Source organism: Dermacentor silvarum, chromosome 7 (genome assembly GCF_013339745.2).
Source record: "Dermacentor silvarum isolate Dsil-2018 chromosome 7, BIME_Dsil_1.4, whole genome shotgun sequence".
Classification (NCBI taxonomy): Eukaryota; Metazoa; Arthropoda; class Arachnida; order Ixodida; family Ixodidae; genus Dermacentor; species Dermacentor silvarum.
Window position 1 is genome coordinate 68111934 of NC_051160.1, and position 16010 is coordinate 68127943.

The following is a 16010-nucleotide window of genomic DNA, read 5'->3' on the forward strand; positions in this document are numbered from 1 at the left end:
TTATCATTTGGAGCTCTAGCTGCGCCGTTATAGAGACGATGTCGGTTTTTAGCTACGACCACAGAGCAGCATGCACCGCTGTAGCCATCGCTCAGCACCCGATTTTCTAAGTAATGCTCCTATACGCTTGATAAATTATCGGATAACGATAACTTTTTCACCTGTCTGACTGACCAGCACGCAGAGCAGTCAGTGACGGTGCGTCCAAGCAACGGCAAATGTCGTAGAGCTAAACCTGGCAGAACCAAAAATTTACTCCACCTCCCGCTAAAGGGGACCATGTGTGGATGCGAAGCAGGGGCAGATGGTCAGCTTGAACGGGAGACGGTTTCGCGGCAGCGGCCCGAGCGCTCATCGCGGCGCTGTACAGGAGAATGAGGCGCACGCGCTCCGTCATTTTCATACCGCGGAACTACCAGTGGCGCTCGCCGCGGAGTATGCAGCTATTGCACCACCTGTCGTGCGCGCCGCTCCGGATTCCTAGAGGAGAGAAAGGGGGGAGCGTAGGAGTAGGAGAGAGAGGAGGAGGGGACGCGCATGCGCTGTGGGGGTGTGAGACGCCGTGGGAGGGACGGACAAAGCCCCCGCCCTAAGCTGCTTCGCATCTAAAAGGCCGCCGAACCAAAACCAGAGTTCCTTTATCAATAAAAGCGTATCCTTGCCTTTCTTGGCTCGTCATCGTCGCGCCCAGAGTGAACGGAAACCTAGAAATCAGCTGCGTGAATGGTACGACATTGCTGGTCGACAAAGCGGACGGAAAGCGTCGCACGACTGACATTTGAAACCGCGTAGAAAAACACGTGCGCCGGGCATGCCGCCGCGTCGTCCGTTGAACCGGAAGCTGGTAGCAGACGGCGCGCCCCATAATTCCTTGCGATTGCTCGTTTTACGCGTCACCTATTGGGCCACTCGGTTCGATGGGAGTGTCCTCTCTTTAAAAGTATTTGCTTTCTTTATGCTCGCACAGAGAAATCTCACGGTGAACAGCCACGGTGTCGGTCGGATGCCACGGCCCACATCCCAAAAATTGCCTTCGCCCAGTTCGAAAGTTATGTTGACTCACGATCAAAACTTACTTGCCCACTCTCAAAATTGGCTCGACCCGCACCCAAAATTTGGGGGCCCCATACCCAGAATTGGCTTTGCCCAAGTCGAAAATTTCATTTCATGCTCACGTTAAAACCGACCTGACCCACTCCCAAAATTAACTTGGCCCAGCCCCAAAATTTCGGTGGGCCATTCCTAAAAGTCACTTTCCCCAATTCAAAAATTGAGTTGACTCACGTTAAAAACCGGCTTGGCCCTATTCTAAAGTTGGCTTGGACCAGCCCCAAAATTCGGATGGCCCATCCCCAAAATTTACTTCGCCAAATTGGAAAATTGAGGTGACCTACGTTCTAATAAACCGATCAGGCCCACTCCCAAAATTTACTTGGCCCGCCCCCAAAATTTGGGTGGCCCACCCTTGAAACTCACTTTGCCTAACTCGAGCACATGACACATAGTCCCGTAACAAGGTCGCATGACCACGTTTTGACGTCATGTGACAATCTCACGTAACGTGGACGTCGAAATAGTACACTCTTAGAAATATTTCCACCCTTCGAGGCTTATCTTGTCCCGCTACAATAACTGTCATCTGCCGTGCTTGCGTTTCCTTTCTTGAAAACTCTGCCGTCGCTACATTCCTGTCGAGAATGCCATGTCAAGCTGACAACGCGCATGCTGTTTGCGACCTGGAAGTATCGGGCTCGCAGTATTAAAGAAAGGAAATGCGGGCAAGATAGATGACGATTGTCGTTGCGGGACAAGATAAGCCCTAAAGGCTGCAAATTTTTGAGGAGCGTTTGAACGTCGATATAGTCGACACGCCCAGAATGGTTTAGCATTCAACGCACGTAAGGAGACTTAAGAGCCTCTGTAACTTTTCTGTGCTCGCGTACCGCCGTCAGCACGCTTAACACGAACGCTCCGCAGCGCGGCCTGAACCGAGTTGTACTGGCGCCAGCACCGCTAAGTGTTGTGCGCTGTTATCTCGGTATGTTTGCGGCGGCTGACGATAGGTGGAGCGCAGCTCGATTTGACAGTCCGACTTGTCTTTCACTTGGGTCTGACCGGCGGGGAGAGGGCGCTCACTTGTCAGGTCCGTTTCGCCACGTTTCGCTCGTGCTGCGGTCTCACGCGCGCCCAGAAAACACTTTGCGTTTTGCATATCTCGGCAAACCGAGGTGTCGCACGCTATGTCGCCTTTCCGAGATAAGCAAACCACAACGTGTTTGCCGAGATAAGCGAACCGCAAACCACAGAACGTCTGATGCTGGGAATTATTTGTATCTGCGTGTTTTCTCAAAAATATAGATAGGACCGTGGGCAAAATAATAACAACAGCTGCGTGGCGTAACTCACCACCCCATTTCAACGGCCGCTCATAGCAACCATCCAGCGCGAACACGAACGAAGTCTAGCCGCGTTTTAAAACACGGGAGTAAAAAAAAAAAGAAAAACGCACTAAGAACAGGCCATTAGCGACGACATTTAGATGAAGTGCTGTGATGAACTGATACTTACAACAAAAAGACAGAAACACATGTATTTGAGCCCCATGAGCGAAGCAATGCGTCAAGCAAAAGTAGTGCGCAGCTTAGCAATGCAATTATTCTTCACCCGCATCAATATCGGTGAAATAAAACTATGTAGGAAACATTTCATCAGGTCATTGACGAAAGCCATCGTACAGAGACGTCAACGATGTCAGCCCAGCATCCTTTATAAATGAGGACACCGGAGGCCTCAGACACAGTCATCTGAGGAATTCAGGATGCAGGTGATGGCGACGAGATGCTTTGTGGTTATCGTCATGGTCTTGCTTTTAACAGCCATGGGCATGTGTACTCATCAGAGCGAGTCAGAAAACAGTAATAGACAAGAAAATACGGGCGAGAAATCAACAGGCCCAGAAGGAGGCAATGAAGAAGAAAAAAAAGGAGATAAAGAGGAAGAGAAATCCGTCGATATTGCAGGGGTATGTATACAGCATGAGTTTATTTCCGTGGCCGTTACATATTTTTCCAATTTTTCCGTGACGCCTTAGCCAGAATTTGGGCCTTTTACAATACCGCTAGGCAATTCGGGTGCGGCTTTCTGCTGTCATTTCCTCGATTCTCAATATTTCATTTGTAGCTGTCCATGTTATTAGCATCTTGCAAAATGCTGATAACAGGAAGCAGCATCTTGCTTTGAGATAATATTTAGCACGGCCTAGTTGCAACAATATATTTGATTTTCTTCGATGATATCTATCACATAGAAGTTTTAGCAACATTTGGGGTTCACTTGCACCACGTTTCCCATGTTGGGAAACGTAGTGGTTTCCCATGAACTCCACGAAGGATGACGCAAGGCGCGGGTCGACAGACAGCGCCGACAATTCAAGGATGACCCGAACGTAACGTACGTGGACGTGGCGGCGTACCCTGCAGGGGGCCTCTTCGCGGTAGCTGCCGTGAACGGGAGAGACAACTTCTTAACCCTCGCGGCCTCCCTCAGGGCAGAGACCCCAGCTGCGGCTGAGACCATAGCCGCGGCGCTAGTAATAACAGGGTGGGCAGGGAAGTTCATGTCGTTACCGACTCGCAACAGGCCTGCTGCAACTTTACCAACGGACGAACACCGGTGCTGGCGGCTAAGATTCTAGGCCCGAGGCTGCAAGAATCCCATCAAATCACGTGGACGCCGGGTCACGTGGGACTGGAGGGGAACGAAAGGGCGAACGCCTTAGCTCGAGCGCTAATTAACCGAGCGGGGCAAAACCAATCGTCTGATCAATCCCCACCCTTTACCTTTGTGCCCCTGCCATCAAATTACTGCGACCGACTCGAGATCCAGCGACTGAACCGCAGGATTTATCCTCCCCCTCACAAAAAGCTCAGCACTGAAGACGCAATAGCCCTCAGACTTATCCAAACAAACACATTCCCAAACCTACACAGATACAGCAAAATATACCCACAAACATGTCGCGGCATCTGCCCCTGGTGCGGCGACACACGCCCTACGCTCTTTCACATCTCGTGGGGGTGCGGGGGCAAACCTGAACATTTAAAGACGCCTAACACGTCATTTGAGCGGTGGGAGGTACAGCTGACCGGCGATACCCTGGCGGGACAAGAAGCTCTCGTCCAGCAAGTACGTCGAGCAGCCATGGCCAGTGGAGTCCTGGAATGAGGACACCACCCACTCGTCCTCAAGATCAACTCGATGGTCTAAATAAATGTTTTTTTTTCTCTCTCTCTCCCATGTTGGGGAGCTGAATGTGTTGTCTTTTTTTCGGAGAAGCCTTATCTCTTGTCTTTCAGTGATCCAGCTTCAGAGTAGTTTTATTGACAGTGTCGAATTCCCACTACTGAAATCCTTCTTGTTATTTATACCACACTTGACGGTTATAATCATATGTATTTGCAGTTCGTCTAGTAAGGATATAGTACACTTTGCACAGTAATATTTTATCGCAATACTTTGGTTGCTCAAGAAAGTGCCATAAACACACTTTACGAGTGTTAGCCAAAATGAAGCACATGTTATCGCGCATTTTAATATCTAGGATTATTGTTAGAACGTATACCATTCATGTAGGCAAAGTTCCTCTTAAACCGTTTATGAAAAGTGCCCTGGAATTACACTAAGTGAATAAAGAATCAGAACACTAATACTCAATAGCATTTTACCGAATGATGGCGAGGAGTGAAAAATTCAATAGGCGCTTCCTTAAATTTTTATTGTTAAAATGTTTTCATGTGGTCTACGGCCTGTTGTGCAATGAAGGTGGCTTGGTTTGTAAGAAAGTAGCGGTAGTCTTCTTCCTATTTGTTAAGGGCATGGTTCTGTTGAACTTATAGGGACTTTATTAACACACTGCGCTTTATAGTTGATTGTACACTGAAGGAGAAGCTTGCACAGCCTGATATGGAATTATTTTGTGCAGAAAGCAACAGTCCGGAGGTCGCGAAATCTACTCCCGCTATGAACTGCAGTACTGTTACAGGCGCCACAAGAGATAGTGCACGCCCAGACAAACATAAATTTACTTTCATTCATTTTTTATGTTACTGTTGGGCTTGTAAGTTCGAAGTACACACCTACACTACGCAGTTCACCTTCCTTCGTACTCCACGTTTCGAAACGCATTCATTGCAGTCGTCGAAGGCGAATAAAGGTCAACAAGCGCTTAAGCAGCCCACAAAATTTAGCGCGTGTATACTTATCCTTGCGAATGGCACATTGGCAGACATATTTAGCTTCCAACTACGCCTCAGTTGTCTATTCTGGGCCCGTATTTTGGCAATCTTGTTTCTTCGGATTTTCTTCATTCGTTATCATCTGTCCAGGCCATGTGGCTAATCTTGGTGGCAGTAAAGGGCTACTCAGACGTGCGAGAAAACCACGTCCAAGCTGCAAGGGGTGCATCCCACGACACAAGGACGTCACGCTTTCGTGAGGCACCGGTGTCCAACAGAGGAGCTTTTCATTCCAAGCTGCGAAAACTTACCGATGGTCGGAGAGAAAAAAGACCCTAGCCAGCACGCGTGCATGTGCTCGGCGGCGACGACCGTAGGCGCGGAGCTGTGTTCCTTAAAAGGCTACAAAAAAGAGCACCCACCTTTCCTCTCAACACTCACTCCCTTGTTCTACATGACGCGCGACCTTGCTGCATGCAGGGAAGACACAGGACGGTCACTGGAGACAAGGTTATGGATGATCTCTCCCCTGATCTATGGAACGAGTCCGCCGTGTGAAGTCTTTTATTGCGATAGCAATTATATGGACACTCCAAAGCAGATTTCTGCCGTCGGCGTGGCCGTCGCCGTTACCGTCGCCGTCGCCGTCGCCGTGAGGTTCCGTATGACGTCAATGGAGATGAAATCGTCGCCGCGCGCCGCCGAACGCTGTATGTGCGAGTGAAAGGGCGCGAGGGACGCGCGCTTTCACGGGGAGTGAACGCACGGCGGAGAACAAACGCACGTTCTGTGCTGTGCTCCCTTAAGGGCTGCAGAAGTAGGCGTCTCTTTCCTCATTTACAATCACCATATATGTAGAGCAAACGCGAAAGGCCGTGGGAGGGGGGGGAGGGAGGGGACGTTTAGCTGCGGCACCAAGTACCTATTTATATCAGAGGCTCCGGCAACAGTCACCAACGCCGCACGCATTTTGTGCGAACGTGGGCAAAACGCCGACGGCGTCGACAACAGTTCTGCGTGTTGCCGGTGCTGCTGCATGTCCAAGTTTATACAGCTGATAAAGCTACTATCATTACTCCGTATAGCTCTCTACAAATTTGCTATCGCAATTGATGCTTCGCCTTTCAGGTGAAACTGCGACAACTTTCTTTAAAAGCACAGCATCATTCTTGCTAAAAAAGATGAAATCGGTTGGTGGCAGACAGCACTGTTTTAAATGCGAAGCATTTCTTGGCGAACATTTGCTACTTTGACAGTATCTATCCATCTATCTAGCCGCCTACGTCTTTGTGCTCCCGTGGCGGTTTCGTTAACTTGGTAGGTAGCAAAATTGGCATAGTATGACAGGAGTGTATGACGAACATAATTGATAGGTCATCACATAAATGTCATTAAATTCGTGTCATGTAGGTCATGACAATGACCCAGCGAAAAAAGATTAACACTAAAACAACACTGAAATGGGTTCGAACGTTGATACTTAGTGAAGGAAGCACTAAAGAATGCTGGTAGAAGTCATAGTCACGAGCATGACTCAGCAAAAATGACAATGACTCGGCGAAAGAAGTTTAATACTCAAAAACCACTGAAGTTTTTTCGGACGTGGGCTCTAAGTGAAGCAAACACTAAATGATGGTATAAATCATAGTCATGAGCATGACACAGCATAAATGACGATGGCTCAGTGAAAAACGTTAACACTTAAAAGCCACTGAATTGAGTTCTGACGTTGGTACTAAGTGAAGGAAACACTAAAGGATAATGGTAGAAGTCATAGTCATGACCATGACTCAGCGAAAATGACAATGACTCAGCGAAAAAAGATTAACACTCAAACAACACCGAAATGGATTCGGACGTGGGCAATAAGTGAAGGAAACACTAAATGATCATGGTAGAAATCATAGTCATGAGCATGACTCATCGTAAATGACAATGACTCAGCCAAAAGTGTTAACACTCAAAAGTCCTTGAAATGGGTTCTGACGTGGGTACTAAGTAAAGGAAACACTAAAGGATGATGGTAGAAGTCATAGTTATGTGCTTGACTCTGCAAAAATGACAATAACTCAACGAAGAAAAGATTACCACTCAAAAACCACTGGAATATTTCGGACGTGGGCACTAAGTGGAGGAAACAATAAAGGATTGTAGTAGAAGTAATAGTCATGACTATGATCCAGCAGAAATGGGAATGACTCTGCGAGAAAAGATTAACACTCAGAAACTAATGAAATGGGTTTGGATGTGGTACTAAGTGAAGGAAAAGGCTGAAGGTTGATGGTCGAAGTCATAGTCATGAGCATGACTATGGCTTTCGCCTTAAAGTCTCTTAGGTGTAGCTAAAGGGAATCCAGAGGACTCATGAGGTGAATGTCATGAAATGCGTGTCATGTAGGTCATGATATAGCCGCCTACGTCTTGATGCTCTCATGGTCGTTTCTTTAACGGGATAGGCTGCCCGCACACTGCTTCGCATAACATCGATTCCCACTGGGCGTGGAATCCGCCGGTTTTTTGTTCTTTGTTGCATTCGCCATGTTTTTGTGTTGTTGTTTTCTTATGTTTTAGTTCTCTGCTCACAAGCCCTGGTGTAAGTCTTGTGCTGAGAAGGGAGAGAGAGATACGAGATTTAATGATATGCTGGGGATGTTTGCCTCACTGTCCTAGAAAGAGTATGGTTTCGGCTTCTATGTGCAGCCGCAGCGGACGCATTCCAGTGAGATTGAGTAATGCAAAAGGGCTCAATCGCACGCTACAGATGTACTAGACACAATTCATGGCGATCCAAATTGTTCGGCCAAGTGAGTGTTGAATTATTCGAACAAACTGTTATTGGCAAGAAAAAAGTATTTCTGTTAATCTTAAGAGTGGTGGCGCTTTCCGGATATGCCATTATTAATAAAAAAACTGTGAACCCCCCATTTCAAGTTGAAAAGCATTTGTTTACAGTAATACACAACATGTTTGCATCTTAGGCAGCTACTACTGCTTCAGCACCATCTGCCTTCTTGAAGGAGTACAATATATACGAAATTATGCGCTCCTGCATTACCCACATTTTAACCTGGGAAGACATACGAAGACATATTGTGGAGACATAAATACCTGAACAAATAACTAAGTGAGCGAATTAAATTGCATAAGGAATAAATGTAGTAACAATGCAGGAATGACGTACCGTTTCCTTGTTCCTGCACAAGAGCACCCCATGCCTTGGAGGAGGTCCTCTGGAGCAATCAAGGCGAGAAATTCAGCGCATTGCTTCATTTATAAGAATAAAAAGCCTTCTATATTTTCTAATCTGTGCTGTGTTCTCTGCGCTCAGTACGCAGTGCACGGCGTGCCCTCAGCAGCTGCCTTTGAACTAACAGGCCGAAAAGCACTTTGATAAACTGAGTATGCGGTTCCTTTCTCTTTTATATGTTACAAGCATTCAACCACTTCGCCATAGCACCAACTCCTCCCTGAGCTAGTGACAACACAAGCTCCTCGGTTGGGGCTGCTCTTTACTGCAATTACGCGCTTGACCGTCGGCAAGGCAGTTAAAACTGTAACGTCCCGAAAGCGCCAAAATCAGACACACAATCAGAGCCTGTGTACATGAACCGACGTACTGGCACGGCAGTGAAGTAACAGCTCCTAATACTGATTGGCATCCTTTGATGCTCTACAAAAATATCATGCCTGGCAGCCTCGATTCGAAGTTGCCAGCCACGTGAGATCACAAAGCAGCATACGACCTTGTCAGCTACGCGGTCACCGCAATCTTCCGTTGTACTAAAGAAGTGTGTGGTGAAGTGCTACGCACTTACGGGTCAGCGCCAATTGCCGTGGTGGACGCACAATATAAAACTAATTTTCTCGCCTGACAAAAAAAAAATGTTGGTTATCGCTTTTTCATTGGAATCGGTAGAACACGAAAGTGAAACGTGCCTTTACTGAAGCTGTTAGATGTTTGCTTCGTGAACTCACATTCCGCAGTAAGGAAAGGCGCACGATTTTCGGGCCGGTGACCGTGTTGCAGGTTGACTTGGCGCGCGGCGTCCAGCTGTCGAGTCGCTTCGGCGGCGGTACGAGAATTTTGGACCAAATCCGTAATGTTCATGGCAGGCATTTGAGTTATGATGCGCTCAGCTTCAGGAATGTGTGTGACAAAGTTCGTAGCGTGCACCACGAATGCTCGAAGGCGTTCTGCTTCACGCTGGCCTGTCGCTTTTCATAGTTGGCGTAGCAGTTTTCTTAGTTGATGCCATAGCAAGCGAAGCAGTTTACGGCGTGTAAGCACTGCTGATACATCTTGAGGCTGCACTCTGTAGGTGATGAGGCACCACAGACAAATCCGACGCGAAATACAAACCATGTGCGGAAAGTGCCAACACCAGGCTATACCACGTTGGAGCTTTCGCTGCACTGTGACTGCCGAAGCGCTGCCTGTCGGCCCTCGTTAGTGTCACGATGCAGTATTTCGCTTCACCGCTCCTAGGTGGCGGCGCCATCCCTGTCAAGAAAACATTGTTACGACGCAACCAAGAGTGGCGCCAAAGTCAGAAGACGACGATTTGGCTTGTCGAGGTGTAATCGGTCTCGAAAGGACTGGGCAACATGACGGGCGAAAAAGGACCCGACACGGCGCGGCCAACATCAACGCCGACGGTTGTACTGGCTCAGCCGCGAGATCCAGGAATGTTCTGCGGCACCGACCACCTCGATGTGGAAGACTGGATCGCCACGTATGAGCGTGTAAGTGCCTACAACAGATGTTATCCGACGATTATCTTGGCTAACTTAGTATATTACCTACAAGGCACGGCAAAGGTGTGGTACGATAACCACGAGGAAGAGCTTAGCGACTGGGACACGTGCAAGCAGAAGCAGATGGACTCGTTAGGCCGCCCGGATGGGCGGGGGAGCGCCGCAAAGAAAGAACTAGCGACCCGCGTCCAAACGTCGACAGAATCGTACGTCTCTTACATCGAGGACGTGTTGGCTCTGTGCCATAAGGCAGATGACTATATGGCCGATTCAGTCAAGGTTGGCCATGTACTGAAGGGGATCGCTGACGATGCTTTCAACCTGCTGATGTGGAAAATGGTAACCTCAGCGGTAATGCAGTTCCACTCAACGTGAAAGCTGGGGAAGTGCGGAGCAGTGGTTCGCCGGTGTTTCCCTTGTGTTTCCCTTGTGTTTATATTGTTTTATCCTGTGTTTATCTTGTGTTTAGCTATTCTTTTCACGATGTTGGGATTAGCTTGCCTGCGCTGGCAAGCAACTTCCGCTTCTCGGGCGCGCGCCGCTTGATCGGCCCTGCGTCGGCGCTGTCTTTCACGGGCGAGCGTCCGCGGTCGCTCTAAGCGTGCTTGCTGCTCGGCGTCCATGGCAGGAAAGAGCATCCCGGAGCGCGGGCACGGCTAGAGTTACTGTACATGTTCCCTACGGGAGCAGAGTTAAGCATATTTCTACCATCTTTCCCGCCGACGGATCCGTGTTAAGCAGAAAAGGCACTCCTGTTCAATGCAGGATACCGCGCGGCTCAGCTGCCGAGTGTGCTTGCTCCTTCATTCCGCGAAGGCCAGGTGGCGCGGCGGGCGGCAGCGCACAGATGCTCACGAGGACATTGGCGCAACGGGCGGCAGTGCAGACCATAGAAACTCTATGGTGCAGGCCATAGAGTGAATATAACCTACCCTAGAGGAAAAGCTCCCCATAGCGCCCATGTATTGAAATCGGGAACCGCAAGGACGCCGCCATGTTGCTACTCGGTGCAGGTGCGCAGGCGCAGACGACGAGATGCGATTCAGACGAAGCGCGCCATCAACGCGATCCCGAGCCTCCGTCAATATGGTAGCGCCATCTAGTTAAGGCGCCTGCAAACGCCGCGTTTTAGTCACCGTAAGCTTTACAACAATTTTTTCTAAATAGCCATCCGATCTTTCTAAAAACAAACGGAATACACTTCAACGTTGTGCGTTCGTACGTGCTATGTCTAAGTGCTTGCTTTTGCATAATATTTTGAATATTTTTAGTGTTACAAAAATACTTCGTAGCAACATGGCGGCGCCTCCATATGGGGTTCCCACTTTTTTCACCCAGCTTTTCCTCTACAGTCAGTATACTAACTCTATGGCGCAGGCGCAGCCATGAAGTTGGCTTTCCCTAAAACGGATGCTTTTTGCGCATATGACCAGATTTGGCGAATAGGGGAACGAGCGGCGCGATCTAACAGATGCGCAACTCTGCTCCCCAAGGGGAGCATATACAGTATCTCCAGGAACAGCTCTTTTTCAGCGTGCCCTAACGGAATCTTTCCACTTGTGAGGCTGTGGTGCCCTCTCTTGACTAGTTTCGCTATGAGCTTAGCGTTCTCGATCGAGTTTTCATTAATTTGGGGTAATGAATGCGTTAATTCATGACGTTTTCTGTATTTTATAATATTTTTACCTATGTTGTTTAATTTTATCCATTTTAGGGAAATTTTATTAGATTTTTATGTCTTACGTCGTCCCTCGTCGGCGGTTGTCACGCACACCGCCGACGAGGGACGACATCGCGGACCCCTAAAGTGCTCCGCACTTAATAGTATTCTATTGAAGGATCAGGTATCATGGTTTTTTTGTACACCCTAACAAATAAATTTAACCACCCATTTTAACTTGGAGCGCATCACTAATCTCTATGTGCCTGTACATGAGGCATTTCGTATATTTTTCAATGTTTGCGCCTCTTCCAGTTTGAAGCTACTCACCCATCGTCTCAGCTTGACGCGTGAGCCTATATGCCCCTGTTTTGAAGATTCTCGATACAGGTGTGTGAAGCTCGGCGATAAAAGTTGGCACAGTGCTAGGAATGAGTTCAGTGGTGCAGCTGTCACCGCTAATGATGGATGACCTAGAAAACGGGGGCGATCGGTGCTGCGGATGACGTCATCGGCACAGCTGGTGCGATGGCAACTGGCATAGGTAGCTCGGCACCGAGCGGATGGCTTCAGCGCCCGACATAACTCGGCGCTCGGAGAGGCACGAGTCTCACGGCAATTCTGCGTGTATTCGCGGGCTTCTTTCATACTCGGAAAAACACTTTTATGTAGCACGTATTGAGCAACAGAAAGCTGTATCGGGAGTTTTTCATGTTGCTCTACAACTTTCTCATTGACAGTTCGATAATTAAGACAGTACTTCTCGAGTTAGATAATTACAATCACCAAATTAAATCTCAGTAACGAAAAAAAGAACTGGTGGCTACTCCACAGCACTGGAAACAACATGCACGAGGTTTTCTTGGAGTAACGCAATTGCTCTATTTTTAAATCTTGGTCCATGATAGGTGTATGTATGTATGTATGTATGTATGTATGTATGTATGTATGTATGTATGTGTGTGTATGTATGTATGTATGTGTATATATATATATATATATATATATATATATTGTCTTATGATCGCATACGACGACGCTTTTTCTGGAAGGGCCTTTATCGGTCCGTTCGCCGCTACGTAACATCTTGTGACCTGTGTCAGCGTCGGAAGAAACCTGCGACTCCACCCGCTGGTCTCCTTCAGCCAATTGACGTTCCAGCCGAGCCATTTTATCGAGTGGGCCTGGACTTGCTGGGTCCCTTTCAAATTTCCACGAAAGGCAACAAATGAATTGCAGTCGCTGCGGATTATACCACTCGATTTGCAATTACTCGAGCGTTGCCAACCAGCTGCGCCACAGACGTAGCCGACTTCCGACTGTACGACGTCATCCTCCAACATGGTGCTCCACGTCACCTACTCGCAGATCGCGGTCGCTGCCACCAACAGAGTATGCTTAAGTTTTTCAAAATGTCCTCTCCATGACCGAAAATAAAGGTGCACGAGTTGTTCTAATTTATCTTCATGTTGAACTGTGCTTGGTCATTGCAGCGTTAAAAGAAAAAAAAAATCCTGTCTCGTGTGGTTGACGATCTACTTCGATCATGTGCTACTCATCACAAATTCACGACCTCATATCACCCTCAAACTAATGGACTCACCGAACGCTTAAACCGTACACTGACCGACATGCTTTCCATGTACGTTTCCGATGACCACCATGCATGATTGGGACGTTGCGCTCCCGTTCGTCACATTTGCATACAACTCATCGCGTCTTGAAACTGCCGGCTACTCACCCTTCTATCTTCTCTTTTGACGCGATCCCTTACTACCCTTTGACACCTTGCTCCCTTCTGATCCGGCCTCCACGTCTACGACTTCCTATGCGCAAGATGTCATCACGCGTGCGCTCGTCGCGCGCACAGTAGCCCGCGCTCGGCTCACGTCATCGCAGACCGCACAAAAGGCCATCTATGATCGTCGACACCGGGATACTGATTTTCCACCGGGCTCTCTCGTCCTTCTCTGGCTCCCACCTCGTCGCGTCGGCCTGTGTGAAAAGTTAATGTCGCGATACGTCGGACCCTATCGCGTGCTGCGCCAGGTGACTCCTGTCACCTATGAGGTATCTCCCATGGCATCCACCTCATCGACTGCCGCACCGCGAACTGACATTGTACATGTTTCCCGCCTCAAACTTTACAACTGTGATAATCCATTTTGATCACAACAAGCACCGGGACGGTGCTTCATCGGCCGGGGATAATGTCACGAGCAATGGCAAAGACAAAGACGTTGTAGTGGGGCTGGGTCAGAGGCTCTCTTGTCGGACTGAAAACCTGCTGGAACCTGTGCGCTCTGTGCAGTCTTGACTAGACAAGCGCTAGCCGTTCACGGTTAATTAAATACTCCCCGTAACAATACATATATATATATATATATATATATATATATATATATATATATATATATAAACGTGCTCCAAGTGCAGTAAATGCTGACTGCCGGACACTTACAACATTCATGGCAATCTATACATACCAATGCAAGCATGCTTTACATTCCTTATATATCAACTAAAACAGAGTATGCTTAAGTTTTTCAAAATGTACTCTCCATGACCGAAAATAAAGGTGCACGAGTTGTTCTAATTTATCTTCATGTTGAACTGTGCTTCGTCATTGCAGCGTTAAAAGAAAAAAAAATCTGTAGCATGAGAGAAAAAAAAAACGTGAAATCAATTTCGTGGTCGCATAAATGGTTACTTGTGCAACATAAAGACACCTCCCCGTTGGCTGTACTGAATATAGAGAATACGGAAGTCGGGGTTGTTAATGTAGATTTTAAGTACTGTTCCTCGTTGATTTTGTGAAATGGAGCCTGAGACGTACAGCCGAGCGTTGCGATATGAGCTGATCGAATTGGAATCACAGTGATGAACCAATGAGGTTGAACTACCAGAGTACTTTTAATGACTGCCCTCTGGTGTTGTGCCACAGTGGTAAGTCAAACACCAACAAATTTATTATCATACAGTATTTTACACATATACACATATTTTTTTTAGTTTGCCCATAGGTTAAATTTTAATCCTTTGTGCTGTAACAGCCTTCATGCTCACTCCGCCGATAAATTTCTCAAGTAGTGGCATGATATGAGTCCACTTAATCCGCCTCCTCTATAATCATTTTAAGAAGTCTACCATGTATTAATAATAAAAATATGCTGCTTTCTCTTTCAGTTCTATGCAACTGGAGAGCACATTTGGATATTGGGATTAAGCTCATCGCCATACCCGTGCATGCTAGACGTGGTTGAACAGACAAATGACACTTTCACCTTCTTTACGAGGTTTCACCAGGAAAGGCAGAGGTACAGAATCCATAATTTATGAAGACATTTCCATAAACTGATGCGTTTACTTGTATCACGCAGCTTCCATCGCAAGGACCTGCTTGGAAAATTTACCACGAAGCCTACGGAAGGAAACACATACAACGCTATGGAGGTATCACCCGCGCGGGAGAACGCACGCCGTAAGTACCGTCGGCGGCGAGCCAATTTAGAATACGGTGCCTAGCAGCACTTACCATTTCCTAGCAAAAGTTAGCAAAGCCTAGTAAAATAAAATAATTAAATTATGGGGTTTTACGTGCCAAAATAACGATCTGATTATGAGGCACGCAGTAGTGGGGGCCTCCGGAATAATTTGGACCACCTGGGGTTCTTTAACGCGCACCTAAATCTAAGTTCACAGGTGTTTTTGCCTAATAAAACCTGGAAGAAGCTAGGTTGGTCAGCAGCTCCGCTGTTTACTCCATGCCTTGCAGCACCAGTGAAAGCTGCCCACATTTGTTTCTTCCTGATTATCTGGTAACCAACAAATGTTTACATTTTAAAAACTGTCCAGTATATGATTGATTTAATTTAACTGAAATTTAATAAATAACCAGAAAAAGGAGAGTCGTGAGATTCTGCATAATCACATCACTATTTGAAACAAATCTTTAGAGCTGTTGGAATAGCAATTTGGGTTGCATTTAATAAACCACACATTCTAAACCGTTGCCAGCATCAGACAGATGACGTGCACTCCATATCGTGCGAACTCTGCGCCATACACTGTTCTCTCGTGAAGCCTACAAAACATGAGTATGACGATTTTGTGCTCTCGTAATTGGGCTGTTGTAAACTGGAGACATTGTACGAACATAAGTAGCGTTCCCCCCATATGTCAGTCACAGTAGCTCATCTGAGGACGCGAGGCAAGCGCCCCACGCGCTTCGTATAACGACTGAAAATAGGAAGAATACAAGTGTTCAGTGAATATTTACAAAGCTCATATTTAGGACAGAAAGCTTAAGTTTCCTCCACACATCAACTCACATATCACTTCCACTACCGCAAAACTTGAAC

At 47.3% G+C, this 16010-nt stretch overlaps 1 protein-coding gene across 1 annotated transcript in view; it reads left to right on the top strand.

Moving 5' to 3' along the window:
- LOC125947146 (uncharacterized) overlaps positions 1-15174 on the top strand; it is a 191360-nt gene extending 176186 nt beyond the window's left edge. Inside the window, exons 2-3 of the mRNA XM_049671522.1 lie at positions 14836-14966; positions 15030-15174. Of these exons, the coding sequence (XP_049527479.1) occupies positions 14836-14966; positions 15030-15174 (276 nt within the window). The remainder of the gene's footprint in view (positions 1-14835; positions 14967-15029) is intronic.
- Positions 15175-16010: the final 836 nt, after the last annotated feature.